Below are 23986 nucleotides of genomic sequence, written 5' to 3' on the forward strand. Positions count from 1 at the left end.
CTGAGAGCCCCACAGCTTTGCTTAAGCCCACGCAGGACCAACCTGTGAAAAGCCAGCCCGCAGGAATTCACTTAGTGGCAGCTGTGTAAAGGGCACACCAGCCCGAGACCATCTGCTGTATGTACTATATTCTCTGAGCACTACGCTAGTTTTACCTGCCAATAGCCTCACAGTGCCTGTGTGAAGCAGGGCCCTGCTATTAGCTCCATTTTACAGGCCGAGAACTGAGGCCCAGTGGGTAAGTGACTTGCCCAAGGTCACGCAGAGTGTCTGTAGCAAAGCGGGAATTGAAACCACGTCTTTCACATGCTAGCATAATCTGGGCATATTTGATCTAATCAATTTCCTGCCAGGGCAGGGACCTCAAGCATCAGCTGTCTTCCCCCTCTGTAGTCCAATGGGCAGCGTGATGGTCAATGAAATGTGGTGGTGACGAGTTAAAGGCAAACCGCTCATTTCCACCTCTACTAAATAGTAAAATTAAGGCCCTATGTCATTTGCGATATTGTGGAAATTGCGAGTCCCCCCAATATTAGGCTTCCGCTGCAATTTTGTCAGCCGGGCAGCTGAGAGCGGGAGCCCCCGGCCACCAGCCACCCAGACTCCCGCTGTCAACCCCGGGCGTTAACGGCTGTAATCTAGTTGCAGCAAAATGACTGGTTATCAAAAAAATTAGCAGGCCTAAGATCATACTTGAGTGTTTATATTGTCCCAGCAAATATTTCTTAAACCAATAGGTCTTCTCCGGCTTTTCCGAACGACTGCAATGAATAAAGGGCCGTTGTTACTTTTCCACGTCTTGTCCACAATTCAGCCGCGATTATTTGACAATCATCCCGCAATTCAAGTAGGGCCTTAATTATAATTATATAGTGCGTAGGCGCCCCACTAATGGACCAGGACCCATAGCACCAGGTACAGTACAAACATAGAACAGGGATGTTGTATTGATTAGATGGACCAAATGGGCCCAAAGTGTCAAAGGTGTTAACATGACCCTGAAACTGTCCAGCATTAAACAAGGTTTGGGGTTTGGTATAGAGAGATCTCAGCTTGCTTAGTACCATGGCAAGCACCCCATTAAACCTCCTTTTAACGCTTTATTAAAGATAGGGGCAAGAAAGAAAAAGAGTGGAGGAATCTGAAATTTAAAATATTAAGTACAGTTTTTATTTTAGCAACATTTCTTGTTCCCATTCCCTGTTTCATTTTTAGAAGGAAAACCTGCGTTGACAGTCTCCGATGGTACTAAAGCTGCTGCTAACTGTCCTTTGGGGGGAAAAGAGAAGTTAGTTGAGATGAGCTGGAGCTGGCGTTGTTCCTGGTGGTGTTAAAGGCTGATCCCATTTCCTAGAAGGCAAAACAAGACGAACGCACACAAATGTGGGAGGGGGAAAGAACAGCAAAGATAGAAAATGCAGCTTCTGCCTTTGGTGTTGAGGCTCACATGCAACCTCACAGCTGGCAAAACACCGACACAGTACATGGGCTGGGAGACATTGGGAACTTCCACTCTCTTTCACACTACCAGGACAAGGGATGTTCCATTAAACTGAAAGGCAACTCACTTAAAGCTGATGAAAGGAAATGCTTTTTGATGCAATGCATAGTTCACCTGCGGAACTCCTTGCCACAAGATATTGCGACCAAGAGTTTAACAGGATTAATAAATAGATTAGACATGTATATGGATAAAGAGAATATCCACCATTACATTAGACTGGATAATCTTTTAGAAAGGATATATACCCTCATGCTTCAAGGCATAAACTCACCTCTAATGCTAGAGATTAGGAAAGAATGTTCGCTTGGGGCAAGCTATTCCATAACTGTCCACTGGGGGTACCTTGCACCTTCCTCTGAAGCAGCTGGGGTACCGGAAGCACCGGGGTAGCAAAGCTTTCTCTTTGTGCGGGAGATGTCAGAGCAAATGGCTAAAGTGCAAACCAAGCTCGTGGAAAGGATGGAGTTCCCAGAACTAACTGTAGCCCACCCCACGCTTCAGGGAATCCAGTCATTGCCATGGAAAGCTATTTATAAAACGACATTCCCCAGCCACGGATCTGACTGAGAAGGAAACAACAACAAACTCGTATGTGACGCAACGGGCAGGCTGCATTCGTCAGGCGCGGCTGCTTACCCCTGCTGGTCCAGCTGTGCCTCAGAGGAGAATTTTAGCTGTGGAGGTAGCAGGGAGGGGAACTGCAGCTGAAGAAAAAACAACGAGGAGTCCTTGTGGCACCGTAGAGACTAACAAATGTATTTGGGCATAAGTTTTTGTGGGCTAGAACCCACTTCATCAGATGCACGGAGTGGAAAATATAGTAGCAGGTACATATACATAGTACATGAACAGATGGGTGTTGCCTTACCAAGCAGGGGGTCAGTCTAAAGAAACTCAGAAAGTCAGCGGAAGAAACTCTGTGACTCTCGATCCTGGAAACCCCCATGCCAGGAGTAAGCTGGCACCGCTCCACTGAAGTTGGTGGAGCCACACTGGTTTATATCAGCGGCCGGGCTGACCCTCAGTAAACCCTGTATTGTAAACGGTGGCACTTTTCTTCTACGGAGGGGTCACGCGAGAGTCGGGTGGTGGGAGTATAATCAGGGGCGGCTCTATGTTTTTTGCCGCCCCAAGCACGGCAGGCAGGCGGCTTTCAGCGGCATGCCTGCGGGTGGTCCGCCGGTGCTGCGCCATCGGCATCCCCACCGCCGAATTGCCGCTGAAGCCGCGGGACCGGCGGACCTCCCGCAGGCATGCCGCCCAAAGCCGCCTGCCTGCTGCCCTCACAGCGACCGGCAGGCTGCCCCCGCGGCTTGCCGCCCCAGGCACGCGCTTGCCTGGAGCCGCCCCTGGGTATAATTATATGTGCTCACTCATCCTTAGATTTATGGGACTGATCCAATTTTGCCAGTCATTCGCTTGCAGGATGTTACTAGACCTGGACATCGTCTCCTGGGCCTGCAAACTAGCGTAGCCTGCTGTGTGCGATGTTGCTGTAGCTCTGTTGGGCCCTGGGAGCTTAAATTCATAACTTCACTAGACACTAAAAAGACACTGGAGTTATGGCTTCTGACAACAATCTGTAGCCCACTAACCCCACTTTGTCCTGTGGCTGCAGAGGGGTTAATGGCCCATTACACCTCGAAGGGTCTCTTGCAACATGTTAACTCCTTACACTAAACAATCTTGTAGGTAGCGGTGATACTCCGAGCACCTTTCCCAGACCCGAGAAGAGCTGTGTGTCACTTGAGAGCTTGCACCTTGCACCACCGAAGTTGATCCAATCAAAGATATGACCTCGCCCGCCTTGTGTCCCTAACACGTCGTTGTAAGCACTCGGGGGCATGGACTGGCTTTTTGTTCTGTGTTCGTACAGCACCTGACACATTGGGGTCTTGGCTCCTAGGTGCTACCACAGCAGAGATGATTAATCATCGTAACGGCACCGTGACAGCACGAGGGGATGAGGTTTTTATGCCATTTTGACTCTCTAAAGGAAGACGGGGCAGAGACTCTATGAAGTCCACTATGGACCTTGCCATTATGATGAATTTGAATCCAGCCAGCGCGGGGCACAATAGCTGTGAAGCGAGCACAGCGCCGGCTTTGGCATGGGTAGTGCCAGCCCAGCACGGATCCTGGGCACATACACTGCTTCCTGACCTGCTCTGAAGCCCACCCTGCTCTGTCTTCACTGCTATCGTAACCCGCGCTAGCTGGTTCAGGCTAACCCGTGTACAGCTTTGGCTGTATGGATGTACCCTCAGCGTTTAGCCGTTCCATGCTGCTGTTCTTTTCACTCTGTACCTCCAGGAGTGGGGACGGGTGACTCGAGTTGAGACCCAGGAAGCCACATGCCCCAGGGTGAAACTTCATTGTCCCCTAGAGCCCAAACTGGGCTTCTGAGAAGGCCGGGTAAGAAAGTTTCCCGTGGCTATTCCACGAGGCAGTCCAGAGTGTAAAAGCCAAGCTAAAGGATTCCCCTTCTTCTGCACTTAGGAAGGTCCTTCCTCCGCTCCCCCTCATTAACAATTTGGGCAGCAGGGAAGCTGCCACCAGTGTTACCAACTCTCCCAATTTTGTCCTGTTTTCTGCAAGCCCAGCTCCTGGATGAAGGTGGTTTCCTGAGAATCTCGGCTTTCATTTAAAAAAAAAAGGATCTAGCCCCCCGTGGTTGCAGAGGAAGGCTTGAAAGCGAGAGTCCTAAAGCTGAAAAACACAGAAGGCCAACTAAAAAAAACCTCAACACTGAGTATTAAAAAACAACAACAAACCCTTGTGATTCGCAAAGCAGGAGTTCTGGATGGCCTGGCTCCTGATTTCTGAATGTGGGGGATTGGCAACACCACTGCCCCCATCTAACTGGCTTTCTTCCCCCTCCCGCCCAGATAAGTGCGCTGAGAACTCAAATGCAGAAATGAGTGAGAGAGGAAGCTGGCAGTTAAATGGGGAGGGGTTTCCTGCCCACCAGATTGCACCACATCACAGCAGTCACCAACCATTGGCACAGTACAATGGTGAATCAAGCCCCTGGGGTGCAAGCCGGGGGAGGATCAGGCCCATTGATTTGCAGAGGGGTCTTTATTAGCTGAAGATCTTGGGGGGATAGATTCTCACTTACACTAAGGTCCCTTTACTCCACTCCGAGCATAAATTACAGCGACCCCCAGAGCCTTGGCATAACTGGGAAAAAAGCCCCACATCTTTATGAGCAGATCGGTAATTTCAGGCCTGACTGAGAAGTGCATTTTATTGGTAAACAGGAGTCAACACAATGAGCAAACCATCACACTATTGGCTGGATCTCAGCTGTGATGCTTCATGCCCATAAGGAGGAGATGTTGGGAGATGATCACCTTCTGCCTGCAGATGGGAAATGCCTCGGCATCGTCTCTTGCTGCTTGTAATGTACAGTGGCTTTTTAAAAAGCCACAGTAATACATTCTGCAGCAGCAGCTCTTCGCGTTAGAAGGCCTGAAGTTCAGGCAACTTACAGCAAGGGTTGGTGGCATTTGGATGCAGTTGGCGTTATATCTTCTGTATCCTCCTCAGCAACAAATCTTCCCTTTGCATGCATTCCCGTCACTCCAGTCTGCATTCGAAGGCAGCGTGTGGTCCTTATTTTAGAATATTGGTCATGCTGAAGAGGAGTCCAAAGAACATGAAGAAGCATGTTGCCTTCGGCGCTTGGAAAATGGATGCCGGTGAGCCACTTTCTGTTGAAACAGACAAACACACAATGAACATTTGCCTCTGCAGTGAGTATCTCTAGGTCTCTGGGGATATTTTCTGCCTACAAAAGTGGCTATTCGCTCCTGCCTATCCCCATTCCCTATTGCTCTGAATATAACTTGTTCTTTGCTTTGCGGTAATGCCCAGGACCCCGTGGTGCAAGGCGCTGTACAAACACCAAACAAGACGACAGTCTGTGCCCCAAACAGCTCACAACCTGGTGCAGGCATTTACACCAGCGCAATGGGATATAAAATGCTACTAAATGAGAAAGAGAAAGGCCAGACACTCCACTGGTGTAAGTGACGGGGCAAGAGGCAGGGCACTGGAGAAGCAGACCACCGTCTCTCTCACCAGGCTAGACAGACTACACTAGAAAAGCTTTGCTGAGACAGCTCTACTGGTATAACTAGTCCAGCAGAGCCACCTATTGAGGACAGTTTATAGCAGCACAAGGAGAGCTTTTGTCAGTATAGTTAAGCCACCTCCCTGAACGACACAAGCTAGATCAGCAAAAAGGACTCGTTTGTCGGCACAGCTGCACCTACAGGGGGAGTTTGGCTGGCCCAGCTCTGTCAGTCAGGGGCATGGACCAGCACCTCTGTGCCAACAAACCTTTGTAAGGAAGACCTGGCCCATGCCCACAGGTCAGGGTTTGAAAGGCTTGGGCCACAGCCCTATAAGGATAGGGGCCTGCATCTAGGATTAAGTGGGGCCAAGGCACGCGGCGGGCTCTCTGCACAGAGGTGAATTTCATGCAGCGGGATCGTAACCCACGCAGCTCTGCCATGGCCACGCTGACCCCAGGACCCCATGCCTTTCAGGTTGATCCTAGAGATGCTTCGATAGGAAGTTACCACAGTAGTCTTCTATGGAGATCGTTTTTGAGCCCTGGCTGACGGGGTTCCTCGCCAGGCAGGTGTGCACCATGTCTTTAGCTCTTGGCCGGCTCAAGATGCGCAGGGTGGGTCCTTCCTTGATCTGGATGATCCTCCTGCGGGTGTACGTCCAGAGGAAGGTGGTGCTTTCCGCTCCCTCGGCGACAGAGCAGTTTAGCAGGAGGTTGCAGGTTCCATTCAGGATGGCAACGTCAACGTCTGGGACCGGGATTTTCTCTGCGTGTTGGAGGGAATACGAAATGGGAAAGGGAGCAGTGAGAATTCCCTGCGCTGCCTGCACGTAGCTTTGAGCCCCTCTGTGCAATCCCAGGTTTCCAGCCCTCTCATCTCTTTCCATAGCATAGACGCAGGATTATTCCGGAAGAACACCTCTGGTTGGGGTCCTCTGCAGGACTGAACCCATCCTTCGGCATCTAAAAGCCTAAGCTACATGAACTAAAGGACTAGGATATAGCCACTAACTGGAGACAGTGAATTACTCTTTGTTAATGGAGGTCACACATTGGGCTGATCAGAAAATGGGGGGGGGGAGGGAGTTTCCACATGGAATATTCTAAGTTTTTGATAAAAATTAAAAACTGAAATATTTCAATTCTGAAATATAGTTGTGGTGCCTCATGGGGGTTGTAGTTCAGGTGCCTCCTGTCCCCATTCTTCTCTACAGGTCAGGCTTCCTAGTCAGACAACATTTCCCATGATGCATCATGGTCTCACCTCAGTGAAGGGAGGGCGTGCAAGTTGGTAGTGCATCATGGGAGCCAGAGTCTGCCCAGGGAGACTAGCCTGTGGAGGAGAACAAGGCAGTGAGGCCATCAAACTACAGCTCCCATGAGGCACCATGGCAGGACAGCCGAATCAAAATACTTTTGTTTTCAGGTGAAAACCAAAAAATGTTCAGTTTTTGGGTGGTGAGTTTTCCAACAGATACTTTAGGCAAATAAAATCCATTTATTCAACCACCCAATTTTCCCTCAAAAAACAGTTTGCACAGAAATTTTTCACCCAGCCGCCCCATGGCCAGGAACGTTTGCCCTGAGATTCAAAGGTCCACGCAGTGGAGACCCACATATGCAGCATGTAACCACGCCCCAAGTGGGCTTTGGTGATCCTGCTGCCATGGGATTTTTGCCCTTGATTTCAATAGAAGGGGTAGGCCCGTAATTTGTCAAGCTCTTTCAAGATGACAAGCGTTACACGTGGATGTGTCTAAGGGGCTAGATGTTATGTACAAATATTTTTATGGGGAATCTTGTTAAAAATATATATTTATGTTGAAATAAACACCTACCCACAGGGCAGTTATATCCACACTTGAGCTGCAGAAGACGAGAAATTAGCATGCGCCCCTCATTAAAACTGAGCGCTGGAATGCCATGCACTCATTAAAGAGCTTCAAAGGAGCTGAGTAGCTCCCTGTTGACCCTTGGAGGAAACTGGCCTGAGGGGTCTTTGTTTAAGGAAAGCTCTTGAAACAGACACAATTTGAATTTAAAAGAGACGGGAGTTTGATTTTCCTCTCCCTTGCTCTGGTCTGATTTCCAGAGATGCTCAGCAGCTGCATCTCCTCTTGAAATCCAGGGGAGCTGAGGGATTTCAGCACCTTTGAAAAGCAGGAGCAACTCCATGGACCAATAGCTCAACCGTCAGCTGGTGGAAACGACCCCCCAGCAGCCCACCCCCACACTCACTGTATACACGCAGCAGGTATTCCGTCACGGTGGTGGTGAACTCCGTGTTTATCTGCGCTCTGTATATGCCCCTGTCCAGCATGCTCAGGTTGCTAATCACCAGAGAATAGGTATGGTCCAAGACCCTCAACCGCCCTATGTAGCGTTTATCCAGCACTTTAACTGCAGCTGGTTTCCCTTTCCTGGGGGTAAACGTGGCGAGGGTTGTGACCGAATTCCAGACGATCGTCTCCACGGGTACCCACGGGGGAACTTTGAAAGGGAAAACTACCGACCCTCCCACCATCCCAGTCAGCTGGATCGCCTGGGATTTGGTGGTGCGTGCATCTAGAAACACAGAAAGAAAGAGAGAAGTTAGGAGACTGATGGAGCTGAGTCTGATTTCTGAGTCTGATGAGATATTTCATGCAGATCGATATTATCTATCCATCCATCCCCATGCACGCCTCTCTATCCACATACATGTTCCTCCACCTATCTACAGATTGAGTGAAACTGGGAGTTTCCATTCGCTGGGAAGCTACAATATTTCAACATTCATTTTCATTTTCCATCCCACATCAAGATAAAAAGCCAAAATTTCAAAGTTATTTTGCAGAATGGAAATCTTGGAATATTTCAGTTTGGAAGCGTAGAAGGATTTAGTTTCAGCACTGTTGACTGAAAACATTTGACATTCCCGAATGGCAATGTTTCATTTCAGTTTGTTAAACTGAAACTTTGTTTCAAATCAGTTCAATATTAATCTGCATTTTCCCATTGAGGCACATTTACTCATCAAAGCTGTAATTGGGAGCTGGATGCCTATGGGTTGGGCCGGGCTCCCTCTCCCATAATGTACTGAGAGTCATGTGACTCCCATGATGCACCACACATCTTGGTAAGAGGGGAGCCTGTATTGCTTTATGGGACATGTAGTCCTCCAGGGAGCCCGGCCCAGAGGCGAGAATGGAGGCCCAAACTACAACTCCCATGAGGCAATGGACTGACAGGGAAATGCTATTTTAATATTTTGTTGAACTGTTTTGAAATTAAACATTTTGGGTCAATTCAACAGAACAAAATATTCTGATTTGGGTCAAAATGAACAGAATTTTTTTTTCTTCAATTTTCATTTGGAAAAGTTGAAAGTTTTTAACAAAATTAAAGAATTCCCACAGAAAGTTTCGATTTTGCAGAAATTGTTTCTTCATTCCAATGGAAAATTCTCAACCAGCTCCACACACACACACACACACACACACACACACACACACACACACTTTACCTGTGAGGATGAGGCACATGAGCAGCCAACATAGTCCCAGGATCACCATCCTAACACCAAACCAGTAGCTTCTCCTAGACATTCCCAGAGAGTCCTAGGAGGAAAAGACATCTCAGGAGAGGCCGCTCTGTGGGGAAAGAGGAAAGCGAGGTGAGCATTTGGGAGCCGAACTGTTCACAAAAGAAGGCTGGAGGGTCGGATTTCCACAAGAGCTCAGCAGCACCCAAATGAAGTGGGCCAAAGTGGGAGCTGCTGGGTGCTCTTGGAGAAGTCTGGTACTTACGTACACAAGGCTGCATTTGGTCTTCTAATCGTGACCCTAATACCCTGAGCTCTGACCAGGGGCCCAGGCTGAGTGTGTCTGTAATGGGGACTGGCAGCTGTGACTTATCAAGACATGGGAGGTCATGGAAGGACTTCACAGACTTTTCTGATCCAGCCTCTTCCAGCTATGTCAGTCCTAGTGTCTGATTCTCCTCTCATTCACACCAGCATAAATCCAGAGGAACTCAATTAAAGCCAATTGCATTACTTCTCTCAGGGCAGAATGTCTCACTTTTACCACCTGTGCCTCATTTTTCTAAACTAACGAGGAAGATGACACATAAACCCAAGGTCCCTTGGGGTCATTAGAAACCCAGTGGCCATTTTTGTAAGGTTTTAGCCCTGCTGCCAAAGTCCAACGTGGGTGAGTTGCTGGGATGGGACCGACTGTTATGAACCAGGCCATAAGTGACCTGGCCTAGGAATCAGAGCAGCTGTCAGGTCTAGTGGGCAGAGCAGGCATTCAGGTTGGGGAACGAAGCCAAGGGTCAGTATCAGAAGCAACTACCAGAGTCAGAGCCGAGGTCAGATACCAAATGGCAGAACCAAGGGTCAAGACAAGCAGGGTCAGAAGTTGGAGGCCGGGGTCAGCGCCAGGCCTGGTAACTGGAGGCGAGGCATAAGGGCAGGAAATGGAGGAGAGACAGGGACTGAATATGGAGCAGGGTGGAAACAAGAGAGAAGGCAAAAGCAAGGTGTAGAGCAGGAAGCAGGTTGGGTGTAGCCACAACAGGAAGCCACATTGTTGCTCAGATAAACTTCCTGTTCTTCCTTCTGGCTTAAATAGTGAGGTTGGACCAGTCAGTGGAGTCGGGCGATCCTCCAATCAGGGCTCCCGTAGGTGGAGTCTTGGCTGAGTCTAGTTCTACCAGCTTGTGGGCACTCCAGGTTTCAGCTGACACTGGGTGCAGGGGCCAGGCTGCAGAAGCAGCTATCTAGGGACTCCCAGGCCTGGGTTCAAGCCCTGGGACATCATACTGAGCTGGAAGTTTGGCTCTGGAAGCTCCTGAGTTCGGATTAGGTCTGGCCCATCTCTAGTGTTGTGGTTTTCAAAGTGCTGCATGACCACTACCCAATGCTCCAGGTTCTCTAACACAATGCTCCAGGGAGCTGATTGTCATTATCCCAGAGAGAGAAAGCACCTTGTCCACACGGCAAGTCATCCGGACAGCCTAGACCAGTACACCACTTTGCCTTAGGCTAGGACCATGGCCAACCCTAGAGAAGCCTCTCTCCAGGGCAGATGAGATAGGAGGAAAAGGGGTGCAGGGGGGACCGGAGCTTAGGGGGGCCCCCCAAACTTCTCTAATGTCTGTGTAAATAAGGTCAAATGAGACGGGGTGGGGCCTGTACCAGGGCCCCAAATTTCTCACAACAGGCCTGCCTCTCACAGATGTTGCCATCTTATGGATCACTTTGGGGGAGGGGGGAACTAGTCCCTAAACACCCACCTTCACATTCTGTCTCAGCTACTTACCTGGCCTCCCATCACCCTAGGACCAGAGCATTTCCCAGTCTCTAACAGTTACCCTAACCCCCACCCCTCCCTGTGAGGCAGGGGAGTGCTGCTATCCCTGTGGTACAGGTGGGGAAACTGAGGCACCAATCGACTCAGAGGGTTGCCCGGGGTCACACAGGGAGTGTCTGGTAGAGCTGGGCACTGGACTCAGAGTCGTTGGCTAGTGTCCTAGCTGCTGGGCCATGCTTTGCATTAGCCATTGAGTAATATCCTTGTGCTACCTATGTTACCACCCCCCCCACCCACCCACACACACACACACTGGTCCCTTCTCCCTCCTCTTCTGACCCCTCCTCCCCCCACTCAATCCTTCTCCCCCCTTCATCCTTATATAGCCCCATAGCAGCCCCACCCCCTAAGCCCTGTTCCCCTGCCCCCCCCCCGCTTTCTCCCCTTTGCAGTCCCATCCCCACAGCATCCCAAGCCCTGGCTGTCCTGCCCACACAGACAAACTACCCCCGGACCTCCCCTATAGGGGGCAGGGACGAGCTGCTGCCAGCCACACACAGGGCAGGAGGGGAGCAAAGTGGCATTGGTCAGTCTGTCCTCTGCAATGGGAGGATGGGGGTTCAGGAGAGCGATGGATGGAGCGGGAGGGGGGAGATAGGTAGGGACTGGGTGCTCCCAGTGGCCAGAAGCCAGCACCCCAGCACAGCGCCCCCAGGTGGCCCCTTCCCAAACCCTCAGGAACTGTCTGGTCCCGAAGGTGTGAAATGCCTGGGGGCAAACCAGCATTCTAAGGGTTAATAGGGTCAAACCTCTCCCCCATGATGAGCAGTTACCATGGCAGTCAGCATGCAGGTATGTCTCACCTGTAACAGGTGACTGAACCATCTCTACTGGGGGCGGGGGATGAAGAGGAGATGAATCTATTAACCCTCCCCCCCCCAACACACACACAATTTCAGTTCACATTTGTGCACACTCATGTCTAGTGATGTATCCTTGTGAGTCTGGTGATTATTTTTATGCTCGTTTGTACAACCGTGTTATAGAACAGCTCTCCCCACGCCCCCCTCCCTTTGCAGGGCGAATGGAACATTCCAACAGCTTCCTTTCCTCCCCCCCCCCCAACTTCAAAGAGTCTGCACCCCGATGTAACCCCTTCCCTGCCAGAGGGAAAGAAGAAGAGAGAAAAAACATCACCTTGCAGGTATATATTCTGTCTAAGCATCAGCCTGCATCCAGGAAGGACCAGAAATGGAGGGCCACTGGCATTAGATATGTAAACACATAGGGAAGGAGCAGGACACAGAGATTTGGAGCGCAACTGATTGAGAAAATTCAGAACAACAACAAAGACAGGAGTGTGTATGTGTGGCATCCATGCGTGCATTCCTTAGTGGGGAAAAATACATCAGAACAGGTTGGATAAACACCTGTCTAGGTTTATTAGGTCCTGCCTCAGTGCAGGGACCTGGACTTGACCCCCAATTTTTTTTTCTTCAGCAAATCAAAAAAAAAATCATTTTGAATCAAATCAAACTTATCACACGACCTGAACTGTTTTGTTTTATTTGGAGTTTTTTTTAAAAAAAACATTTTAAAGAGTTTTTAAAATAAATCTGAGGGAAATTCCTCAACATCTTTTGGAAACAACTTGTTCTGACTTTTCCGAGTTTCTTTATTCTTGAACAAGAATTCACCAAAATCAACCAGAATTCCTAAATTGTTTTGGTCAGCCCAAATCTGCATTTTTGGTCAAATAAAAGTTATTTGCCTGAAATATTTCACCTAGCTCTGCACTCGAAAGCCTGCAAATGTTCTAGCTGCTGATGTCCATACAACCTTAACTCTTCCCCTGGTCAGTCTGCTTTAGTTTAATTAATTAGATGATTGCATGCTATTATTTCTGCAGCATTGTCTGCCATTCAGGAGGACTTACTGTTATCTTATTCGTGATTGTCTGGAGAACTACCAGGTCATTATGAAAATGTTTGTTAATCTTGAAAGATTCTTAGCTTTTTACTGTAAATGGTTAGTCACCTAAAATGTCATCCCAGATACTTCTCTAAGTCAGTTTCAGGTACCGAACCAGAGAGCAAAAATGATACCATGGGACCTAGCAACCAGTCACTAACCGTCAATTAGAAAGAGCTGGAACTGAACAGTTCCTGAAAACTGCTCATCGAAACCAGCTATTGAACATTTGCATCCAACATGGTGAGGGCAATAGGTAAAGCTCTGCTAACCAATAAAAGAGGCCAATAAAAAGGCTCTAAATTCACAATCAATGTTGTTGTTAGTATGATAGCCGTGTGAGAGGCCACAAGGATGCCCATGGCCCTGTTGTGCTAGGTGTTTTAACCAGACTGTCCCCGACCTGCAGAGCTTACATAAATCAGTCAGACAAAGTTAGTAGGGGAAACTGAGGCACAGAGTGGCACAGTGACTTGCCCAAGGTAGGTCAGTGGCAGAGCTGAGACTCTGGATTCTAATTCAGTGCCTGATCCATCTATGTGCAGTTAGGTAGGCAGGGCTCCCTCCCACCTTAGGCACCTACATGTTCCATTGCTTCTGTCCTATCTTTCTTGAGCTGAGGAAAAATGATCCCCAACTAGATCAGTACCTCCCTTTTTATAATCTTCCAGTCTCCTCTGTCAGGTGACTCCCTTGTCACCCTCTATAGGTGTCTTCACTGCCAGGCAACCTCACCCCGGCTAACCTAGTTTTCCTAGTTTGGAGCCAGTCCGTTTGAGAGTGATCACATTTCAATGGGCGAGCACTTAAGTTAAATGACTCCCTACCGTTGGGCCACGGCCCCTACCCCCTCCTGTTCCAACATGGAGTTGAAAGGACAACAGAGACACCAAAAGGCTGCACATTCCATATGGCATTTTCAGCTTGGTAAAGGTACATACAGCGAGTTCGTAACTTCACACCAAAGTCATAAATTAGAGAGATTTCCTCAAAGTATCACAGCAACAAGCAAGCAGCGTGAGTTGTGGGCTAAGCTGCCAATGTCACGGTGGTGCCATAAGTATTTGTTTGTTTCCTACTCACACTTTCTTTCATGCTTCTGCCCCTTTTGTTACTGTCACGGGGTGTGACTGCCTGGCAGCATCACCCACTTCTGGCTAAATGTGGCATTCCCTGCCTCAGTTTCCCTTCTCAGGAACCCAGTAACTCCACTTCAGGCCTCTTGACTCAATAACACTCTCCATGGAGTGAATTTACTAATAAAAGCAGGTGCCAAATAGTCCAGAACAAACATCTTTAATAAAGCAGAGATTCTCCTGGCATTTGGGGTTGCTCTGAAGCCCACCCCCTGAGCCCTGTTCCCAGCCTGGGCTACCCCTCAGTCTCTCCTTGTGGCAGGAACCTCCACCCTCCTCCTGGAGCAGGTTAATTCAGGCAGTTGTTACCTCTCTCCTTAAAACAGGAGTCTGCAGCTCTCCCGTTGGGAGGAAGTACATTGGTCCCCTTCTCCCAGCTCATCCCCAGTTGGGAAGAGAGGGGAGCCTTCCTTGCCCTGACCTCTCTGCAGGCTTCCCAGCTATTTCTTTCTCCAGGGACTGTTTCCTTTCTCCCAGGTCCCTCATAATTTGTCACAGGTGTGGCAATTTCCTGGACAAACCCTACTGAATACAGGTTCACCTTCCTGAATTAAGTTTAAGTATCGCTGAGTGCCAGGGACAAGGCTGCGTGAGAGACAAGGTGAGGGAGGTAATCACTTTTATTGGACCCATTTCTGTTGGTGAGAGAGACCAGCTCTCCTGCAGTTCTGGCTTGGATGTGCAATTCCCTCAGGGAAGGGAGGCCACAGCTTCACTGGGTACTCAGAACAGTGGGGAGTTGTTATGCAAAATCCCTCAGGTTGTAACACCTCTGGGGCTGGAGCACCCACAGGGAAAAATTGGTGGGTGCTCTGCACCCACCGGCAGCTCCACGCCCTGCCGTCCCCCCCAGCTCACCTCCACCTCCGCTCCGCCTCCGCCCCTGCGCATGCCGTGTGCCCGCTTTTCCCCCCTAGCTCCCAGAGCTTGCGCCGCAAAACAGCTGTTTCGCGCAGCAAGCGCTGGGAGGGAGAGGGGAGGAAGGGGAATGCAGCGCGCTCAGGGAAGAGGCGGGGCCGAGGCTGGGATTTGGGGAAGGGGTCCAATGGGGCAGGGAGGGGGCGGAGTTGGGGCAGGGACTTTGGGGAAGGGGTTGGAATGGGGCGGGGCAGGGGTGGGGAAAGGGTGGAGTAGGGGCGGGGCCAGGGACGGGGGGGGCACCCAATAGCGCCAGGGAAAGTTAGCTCCTTTGAGTGGGCCCACCACAGTCTCAGACTGCATGCTGGGGGGGGGGGGGGGGGGACCTAGTGACACAGAGTGTTGGGGTACTTAGGGATTGGCTTGTTTTGAAATGGGATTAGCTTGATTTTTGGCTTATTGTGAAAGTCGGGGTGCTTATTTACCATGTGAAAGTTGGCAACTGTGCCCACAACCTGGAGCGGCTGCGCTTTTAAACTGGATTATCCAGAGCCCAACAAACAAAGGAATAAATAGCCTGAATTTAAACTGATTTAGGGCATTTGTTCTTATCCAGTAAACAGCCAGGATCCTCCCCCCCACCCCCCATCTGCAGAGGTGAGTCTATTATAGCACCCAAGTAATGGGCCTTGTCTCCGCAACATCATCTTCCCCTCAGTTCTCTAAGCCCCTGGTTCAATCCCCAGTGTGTTGGCAAGATGGGGGATGGCTGTCAAACGCGGCTATTTCAGGAGTTCATTTTGGTCTTGTGTGTTTCACCAGGCGGAGGCAATCGAGTGGTTTGTTGCGTTCTCTTGGCTCCCCAGCCTTAGACCCAGTTATGGACGAGGAGGAGAAATCCAAACGCCAGGATGGAATCGGCCGTCTTCCGAGCCAGGGACACGGGCACGGCTGAGTTTTTCTCTGAAACAAGACAAGAGCCTGTTATTCATAGGCCGCGCCGGCTATTTATTAACAATAATACACATGGGCTGCCTCGCCCCTGCCACGGAAAACCCACAGGAGGAGGTAGAACTTGGGGGCAAGGATGAGCAGGGGTCGAAGGAGAGGGGAGCAAGGAGAGGATGCCCAGCGAAACACAGGGAAAGCAGCCCTGTCCCTGGCCTGAGCGCTCCGCCCCCCGTGTCCTCCCGTGGGTGCAGAGAGAGCCCCCCTGCTGCTTCAATCACCCAGGATGATGTTTCTCTCCTCCCTGTGCAGACACCCCCAAAACCTAGAGGATCCCCCAGTTATCAACACAGGCTCCTAGAACCTCACTGCTGGCTCCAGAACCCAGTGCCCGGCTGCAATGGCACCGTGCTTGTGGCTAATCCTCTGGGATCCCCCTAGAACACACAGTCTGCACTGCGCCTTCCCCAGGGAGCCCCTCCCAGGATGGAGAGGGACCACACCGACCCCCTCCCCCCCCCCCGCATCACTTTGTACCTTGTGCTAACGCAGACACCACACCCTGCACTGGTGCCTCTAATGGACCCCCTTGGTCGGGCCATCGCCAGGGACTGTCCCCGCAACCTCTAGCTCCAAAGCACGGGCCTCGACCCCTTGAACTCAGCCCATCACCTGAACAACAGCCCATCACAGCAGCAGCAGGCAGCTCTCCTGTGTCACAGGCACACACGGCCCTTCCATCCCTGGGCAGCATCACGCCGCGTGGCCAGGATCCGTCATCCAACACGCAGCACCCCCAGCAGCACGGCGTTCCCAACCTAGCCCCATGGTGGCTGCAGCTTCACCAGCAACTCACAGCCCAGGGCAGGTCAGCAGAAGACTGCTCTGGGGTCCCCCATGGGGGAAATACACACTGGGGACCAGCGAACGAGACTCTCGCTCAAGAGTCACCAGAACCACGGCTGCCCTGCTTCAATGGAGACCTAACCCGAGTGGCTGCATAGGTAGCCTCTACAGCCAGATAGACGCAGCAAGAGAAATGAAAGCAAAGTGAATGTTACCATCCTTCTTGCAAAGGCTTCCGTAATGGATGAAGCCCGTCTCTTCGCTGACGGGGTTGCTAATGATGCATTTGTAAGATGCGTCACTTTCTAACTTTAACTGATCATCCAGTGTGTTGCTATTTTCGCCCACTAAATCCTTTTCATTCTTGCGCCAGTGGTAGGTCACTTGGGTGGCATCCACAATGCACGCCAGGGTGACATTGCACCATCCATCTTTGTTGGCCCTGATAGTGAAGTTCATCCTGGGTTTAGGGACGGGCTCTGGAAACAGAGAAAAGAGAAATTCAACAACAGAGATCTAACCCTGGGCCAGATCCTTAGATGATGTAAACGGGTGGTGCTCCAGTGAAACTGATTTATACCAGCTGGGGATGTTGCCTGTATAGATTTTATACAGGATGGTCTATTAACTAGACAAATTCAGACTGCAAATAAGGCGTAAAATTTTAACGGTGAGAGTAATTGACCATTGGAACAATTTAGCAAGGGGCGTGGTGCGTTCTCCATCACTGACAATTTTAAAATCAAGATGGGGGATGTTGTTCTAGAAGATCGGCTCTAGAAATTGTTTTGTGGCAGGTCTCCGGCCTGTGTTATCCAGGAGGTCAGGTTACATGACCACAATGGTTCCTTCTGGCCTTGGAATCTATGAATGATGCTCATCTAGCCGGACTTCCTGTGTAATGCAGATCAGACAATTTCACCCAATGGCGCCTGCTTCCAACCCATTGACCTGTGGCTGGATGAGAGCGTATCGTTTAGAAAGAGGGTCCAACCATGATGTGGAGACCTCAAGTGATGGAGAATCCACCATATGCCTTGGTGAGCTGCTTCAGGGGTTCATTTCCATCCCCATTAAATTCAAACACGAAATGAGACTAAACTTTCTTCTAGCTTCAACTTTCAGCCAGTGGATCTTGTTCTACCTTTATCTGCTAGATTGATAAGAGAGGGCTCTTCAGAGATCTTCTCTGTGTGTCAGTACTGCTTTGAGAGCGAGTCACCTTTTAACCTTCCCTTTGATAAGCTAACTAAAATAAGCTCATTAAAAAGTTTCCCATTGGAGAGCCTGTTTTCCAGATATCATCGTTTTCCTTCAGCATTTTGGGGGTCATGAAATGCAGCCCTCGTTTGGATCACAGACATTAGATCAACAGTACCAAATTCCCTGTGTATCCCCCCACTCACCTATAGAGTGCATGTGACCCTGGGCTCTGTCTGGGTGTTTAGCCTCCATCACCCCAGCACCTCTCAGGACTCAATGACCATACCCTCATGCCCTGAAGCACAGAGAGACCCCTGGCCAAGGCCTTAAGCCAAGATTTTTAAACGTGACTAGTGACTGTGTCCCGCAATTCTGGATCCCCTGTAGGAGACCGATTTTTAGAGCCCAGATGCTCAGCACTTTCTGAAAATCAGGTCCCTTTAAAGTGTGCCGAAAAAATGGGGCATCCCAAATCCTTAGTCATTTTTGGAAACACTGGCCTAAGTGACTAAACCAAATCTCCTGGGTGCCAGTCCAGTGCCTTGGCTACAAGACCATCCTTCTTGGCCCTTACCAGCTTAGTCTAGGGGGGTTATCAACTCATTTCTTTTATGGAGCCCCCTCCCACAGTGGCCTTCCTGGCGCTTACTAGCTGGTCTCCCCTGCTTTCTGATGTGTGTGTAGCTGTTCCTTGAAGACGTCTGAGTGGCTCCATTACCCCCCCTTCTACCAGCAGGGCAGCAATCTGCTTTTACTTCTGTTCCCATTTGGTCCATTGTGGGAGGTCCCAAAACAGGAATGTCATTAAGGTCGGTACCTGACCCCTCCCCTTAAAGTCCCAGCCACAAAGATTCCAGAAAGAACAGCTCTGGCGATGGAGCGTTGGACCCAGAACCTGAGCTGAGGATCTGGCCCATTTCCTGGGAGCCTCTTTATCCCATCCAGGCTGTTACCTGCTCCTTCCCCTGCCTTGTGGGCATTTCGGGGTGGGGAGAGAGGAGGGTGCATTATCAGGGCCTTTCTAGCTCCCTGAACCTCACCATCCCTGATCCTTGTGCGAAGAGGCTGCTCCCGACTCACCGTACACATCCAGTTGGATATCTTCATTTGTCTTCTTGCTTAGGTTGTCTTCCACTTGTATCTGGAAGATGCCGCTGTCTTGCTTCTGCAGCTGGTTAATTTCCAGGGTGTGATTCTCGTGGTAATGCAGTTTATTCTGAAAAGAGCCACTGGGATAAGACACTGGCTGATTCCATTTTTTAGTCAGGATCTTTAGGGAGTTGTTGAACCTCCAGATGATCTGCTTGTATTGCTGTGGGACTGACAGTTTGGGGTTTAGATACACCGTGCCACGGACAATCCCATTCACCTGACTGTGCGGCACCGCTGTGGCCTCATAAGCTGTCAACAGACAAAAATCAGGGTTGCAATGGGAAGCAAAGGAACAAACATTACTCTTAGTTGTTGGGTGAACTGGGACAAGCTAGCGCAAATGCCCCTCGCTGTGCCTCAGTTTCCCCCTGTAAAATGGGGATAATGCCATTCACTCTCTTTTGTGAAGGACTTTGAGCTCTTGTGACACTCAGGTTCCAGCCTGCCTCTCCCCCCTTCTCCCCCCCCCAATGGAGAACAGAAGATTTAGGCCCCAGCAAAATGAGTAATGGAGCATTCCTTGAGTCCAGTTTAATCACAGTCTGTATACATAGCGCATAATGATCATCAAGTTCAGACTATTCCAAGCTTTCACAAAAGCCCTTACTCAATATACTCCCATAGTACAATACACCGTGCAATCAGTTGGTTCAGCAGCTCCTTTTTGGGGCTTAACCTGTTCTTCCCCTTGGGGTGTCCGGACCCAGTATCACAGATCTACAGCCGCAAAGAGCCCTCGCTCTAGGTATTGTTATGTTGTGGATCCCTAGCGAAATGGAGCCTTGATTGGGGGCCACTAGGTCTTGAACCGCTCTGAGATTTGTACTTAAAAAGCTTGTCGACCATTTATTTCCCAACAACAATATAATACGCACAAGGGCCTGCCGGTGTCCAGGGGGGCCTGGAGCAAGCAGAGCTTTGTGACTTTGGTATCAGCGAGGACGAACGTATGAGAGATTGTCTAGTACATTGGGCGAAATTTGAGTTAACGCCTGAGCTAACTGTGGGCTTCGGGGTACAACCTGCCCAGAGGTGTGAGCTAGCACAAATGCAAGTGACCCACAGAGGGAGAAGTGAAAGGAGGAGCAAGAAGAAGCAAAGAAAAGGCTGGAGAGGAGGGGAAGAAACGCCATTTAGAGAACAGACCACTAAAGGAAACGGAGATCCCTGGGGCAGGTGTCGCTTGAGAGACGCAGGCCAAATGAGGTCTGCCCAGCTAAATGAAAGGACATTGACTGCCTGTCCCTCAAAGCACAGAGAACAGGGAGACTGGCACGAGGGGGATGCCCATTTCTTGGGGTCGGTGCCCCAAACCGGCATTCAGGAGCGGGCGTGGGCTGTTCATCTCCAGGGGCAGGCTTCTGCCATGCTGCTCTCTTATGTTGAAATTATTGGGATAACTTCGGCAGCGAGGTCCTAGAAATATCCGTGGGGGATTAAACGGCAAATGTGGTTTCCGCAAAAAACGACGTTTTCCACGGGAAAAATACTGATTTTGTCTGAACTATTTCTTTGGTGCGCGGGAAAATCAAAATGGACTGTTTCGCCCTTCATCTGTGTCCACCTGGGCTAGTGCAGAACCTCACACCCCTGTTCTCCTCCAGCCTACATCTCCCATGATGCACAGCAGCCGTTCATCCAGAGGGGAGTCCCCACAAAGTGCCACTGCTGCAATCAAGCAGCAAGGATGGGACAGGCTATTCTTCCTGCCTGGGGAGATTTAACTGATGCACCAATATTTTCCTCATGTGTTCTAGCAGGTGGATCCTGCCAAGTTTGGCTACACCCTGACAGCACTGTCACCGACTCACTGACTTTGGGCAAGTCACTCCTCACTCTGCCTCAATTTCCCCCTCTGTATAACGATTCCCAGCTAATTCCCAGAGAGCTGTGGTAAGGTTCAGTTGAGGTCGGATTTCTTTGCTCCTTGGTAAGTAAAGTTGCTACAGAAATGCAAAGTATTGTTTTTATTTCCAGTTTGGGCTTAGATTGCACCCATTTTTATTTTCTCTCCTGCCCCTAATTTGTTCTCTGGGGACCTAATCAATAACCAACATACGATGGTCTCACCCTTTACATTTCCTGTTCCACCCACCCTCCCCATCTACAAATCGCCCAGAATTAGCAGGAGAGGCTGCTTTATGCTGAGCCACTTCCTGTCCCATCATTTCCTTTCTCAGAGGCCATTTCGCCTTTTGAGGGAGTTGTGTGTTTTTTTTTAAATCACGGAAAGAGCATTTCACGAGTGACACCGGTAGCAAATCCAGCAGGGGTCATCTTTAGGGTCAGGGATTATCAGCAGTCAGAACCGATGTCTCACACTTGAGCTAAAGGAGTCATTAGCTGGTAGCAATAGTAGATTGTTACCCCACCAGCACCAGAGTGGGAGGGGACGGACACACACACACATACACACACATCAGGTGTGTTAAACACATTCATATTTATAAATTGGACCTTTTGAACTGGTAATCTAGCAAACAGAGTGTGCTCTACTCACTGGGGGAAGTATTGCCTAGTGGCTAGAGCACTGGACTGGGATTCAGGAGACCTGGCTTTTATTCCTGGCTGTCCTGCTAGGTGAAGTCACTTCCCTGCTCTGTGCCTCAGTTTCTCCCACTGTGAAATGGGGACAACGGTACCAACCACCTTTAAAAAGCACATTGAGATCCATGGGTGAGAAGAGTTAGGGGTGATTGTTTTTATTTTTGCTTCTTGATTGGATCAAGCAAAACGCCCTAGATGTGACCGCTGCTGATTTTGGGGGAAGTTCAGCTCCTTTTACCACTTTATGGTCTCTTGATTCGCTGTATGTGCTTCACTGTTGCTGCTGTGTTGTAAGCTGCTGCGTGATGATGAGACAGTGGTTTTTGCTGTTTCAACTCAGCCAGACCATCTTCTCCCTTACACAGAACTACCATAAAAAGGCATTACTAAGGGGGGGGGGTAACCACAAACACCGTGTGACTTCCCATAAATATGTAATGGATGACATGAGGATTAATAAATACACCACCCTTTACACCAGCATTGAAGGCACTGAAACACCTCTAAAAAGTTGGGACTTTCAACTCCCCCCCGCTGCCGCTGCCACCGCCATATTGCCAACCCTGTGCTTCCCAAAATCACGAATGATGTCCCTCCCACATGAGATTGTCTTTTTTAAAATATTAATTTGGAGTTCTTTTTTATGTGCCTGCTGGGTTTTGAACATGTACGGATCATGTTTTCAAGCTTTTCTCCATAACCACAACAGCTAGAAACTTAGCTTTCATTTTTTTTTAAAAAGTGAGATTCTCACATAATTACAAGGCTCCAGCAGCTGGGGATTTTTAGAAAAACACCAAGACTCACAACAAACTCACAAGAGTTGACAATAACAGAATCTCTATTTCGGAGTAAGTAGAGCAAAACCTCTGTCTGATTCCCCTGGTCACTTCTGTAATGCTGTACGCAGGAGGAAAAAACAACCCTTTCTGATCAGAAATGTGGGTTTTGATGGCTCTAATTTCAGTGCGTGCAGGAACAAATGTTGTCAATGATAAAAAAAAGGACGAGCTTCTAGATCCTTGGAGACTCAAATACTCTGGAATCTTTCTCTGGAGCTTTCCAGTCTGTGGGCTGGGGTTAGTTTCCACCCTTTGATGCATGGGTACGGTTCTAACTGACTTCAGTGAACAAAGACTAGGCAGGGTAAGGAAATGTCTGTTCCAGCACTCCAGCTAACTACAGTTAATGAGTTCTAACAATCTCTCTGAAGCTTTGATGCAGAGACTCGTGCGAGCCCGTTGGCATTGGTCTCTGTGATGGAAAAAATGGGCTTTCATTTAAAAAACAAAAACAAAAAATAAGTTTCTAAGCCTGAAAACTGATGTGATGAGCCTGAAAACTGTAACTTGGAAGGAACAAGGCAGCCGTGCTCCACTTAGTGAAGAAATGTCGGCAAAACACTAGATCAGAATTTCAAATTTTGATGGGAAGTTTTTGAAAAGTCCCAACTAATTTTTCCTTCCCTCTGATTGTCAACATCTTAGTCACTTCTACAGCCAGACGCTAAAGGGAACCAACAATATCCTTTCCCCCACCTCCAGCCCGCCAAGATAAAGCTTATCTAGCACAAGGCAGGGGAGTTTGAGAAAGAATCAAATCACTACACGCGCGCACACACAGCCCAAATCTGCAACCCGGCTCCAAAACGGGTGGAGGGGTTTGGGAGCGACAGCTCCGCAAAAGAACTTACATTAGAACGGCACCTGCCCATTGCAAAGGATCAGCCTTAGAGCCATAAAGAGAAGTGCCAGGACGGCTGGAAGAGGAATGTGAAGCAAGCGCCTTTTTCAAGAGAAAAGGCAAAAAATGTGTCTTACCTTGTAAGCTGCTGAGCATCACCAGGCATGCAAAGGTTGCAACAGCTGCCGCCATCTTCCCCAGCATCGCGGCAATCGAAATCCTCTAATCAAGTTACGTTGTCAAAGGACCTGATTCTCACTTACACCAGCCGTGTAAAAGGGCCTTTATATGGGACCAAATTACAGTACACCTGCATTAAAGCCCCGTTACACTGGGATAAAAAGGGTTTGGTGTACATGAGACACAGGCCAATTGGTTTTAAAACAATTACTTTACCAAGGAAGCTCAGTCAGACTGGTATGGCCGTCTTCAGTGAATCTAAAGAGTTACATTTCCTTTTTTGTTTTTGCAGCACGTGACCAGCCAACCACAGGAACATGAGCTAACACCAGCTTTTTTGAAATGGAGAGCTCATTAATATACTAACCCATAGGAGGACACCCCAACATTAGTAGGGTGAGGAAATACAAACAAGGAAGAGGGGAGAAACCTCTACTGAATAGGCATTAGGCAGAGTGGCATCAGCATAACATATTATAAAAGTTGTATCCCAGCCTGTGGGTAGGAGGAGAGAGCTGTAGCCCTGGGGAGGTGCCCGGCTGATGGCCACTGGAGTTGAGGGGGAAGGTGAGGAGGAAGA

At 49.4% G+C, this 23986-nt stretch overlaps 2 protein-coding genes across 2 annotated transcripts; both read right to left on the reverse strand.

The window, feature by feature from the left end:
- Positions 1 to 6067: 6067 nt before the first annotated feature.
- LOC135892602 (SLAM family member 5-like) lies at positions 6068 to 9139 on the reverse strand. The gene is made up of 3 exons (XM_065420401.1): positions 9091 to 9139; positions 7824 to 8150; positions 6068 to 6351 (listed from the first exon to the last, which is right to left on the reverse strand). The coding sequence occupies exons 1-3, from the start codon at positions 9137 to 9139 to the stop codon at positions 6068 to 6070; spliced, it is 660 nt and encodes a 219-aa protein (XP_065276473.1).
- A 6096-nt stretch (positions 9140 to 15235) lies between these two features.
- LOC135892643 (CD48 antigen-like) lies at positions 15236 to 23654 on the reverse strand. The gene is made up of 4 exons (XM_065420439.1): positions 23364 to 23654; positions 18925 to 19245; positions 16857 to 17120; positions 15236 to 15810 (listed from the first exon to the last, which is right to left on the reverse strand). The coding sequence occupies exons 1-4, from the start codon at positions 23428 to 23430 to the stop codon at positions 15716 to 15718; spliced, it is 747 nt and encodes a 248-aa protein (XP_065276511.1). The 5' UTR covers positions 23431 to 23654; the 3' UTR covers positions 15236 to 15715.
- Between the last annotated feature and the right edge of the window lie 332 nt (positions 23655 to 23986).

Source organism: Emys orbicularis, chromosome 20, assembly GCF_028017835.1.
Source record: "Emys orbicularis isolate rEmyOrb1 chromosome 20, rEmyOrb1.hap1, whole genome shotgun sequence".
Lineage (NCBI taxonomy): Eukaryota > Metazoa > Chordata > Testudines > Emydidae > Emys > Emys orbicularis.

Excerpts from the sequence above, each read along its gene's own strand:
- LOC135892602 (XM_065420401.1), bottom strand. The coding sequence starts at position 9,139 with ATGGTGATCCTGGGACTATGTTGGCTGCTCATGTGCCTCATCCTCACA. Across the intron at positions 8,151-9,090 it reads CATGTGCCTCATCCTCACAG|ATGCACGCACCACCAAATCC; the intron begins GTAAAGTGTGTG and ends CTGTGTTTCTAG. Across the intron at positions 6,352-7,823 it reads ATACCTGCTGCGTGTATACA|AGAAAATCCCGGTCCCAGAC; the intron begins GTGAGTGTGGGG and ends TCCAACACGCAG.
- LOC135892643 (XM_065420439.1), bottom strand. The coding sequence starts at position 23,430 with ATGCTGGGGAAGATGGCGGCAGCTGTTGCAACCTTTGCATGCCTGGTG. Across the intron at positions 19,246-23,363 it reads GATGCTCAGCAGCTTACAAG|CTTATGAGGCCACAGCGGTG; the intron begins GTAAGACACATT and ends GTCTGTTGACAG. Across the intron at positions 15,811-16,856 it reads AAGCCTTTGCAAGAAGGATG|AGAAAAACTCAGCCGTGCCC; the intron begins GTAACATTCACT and ends GTCTTGTTTCAG.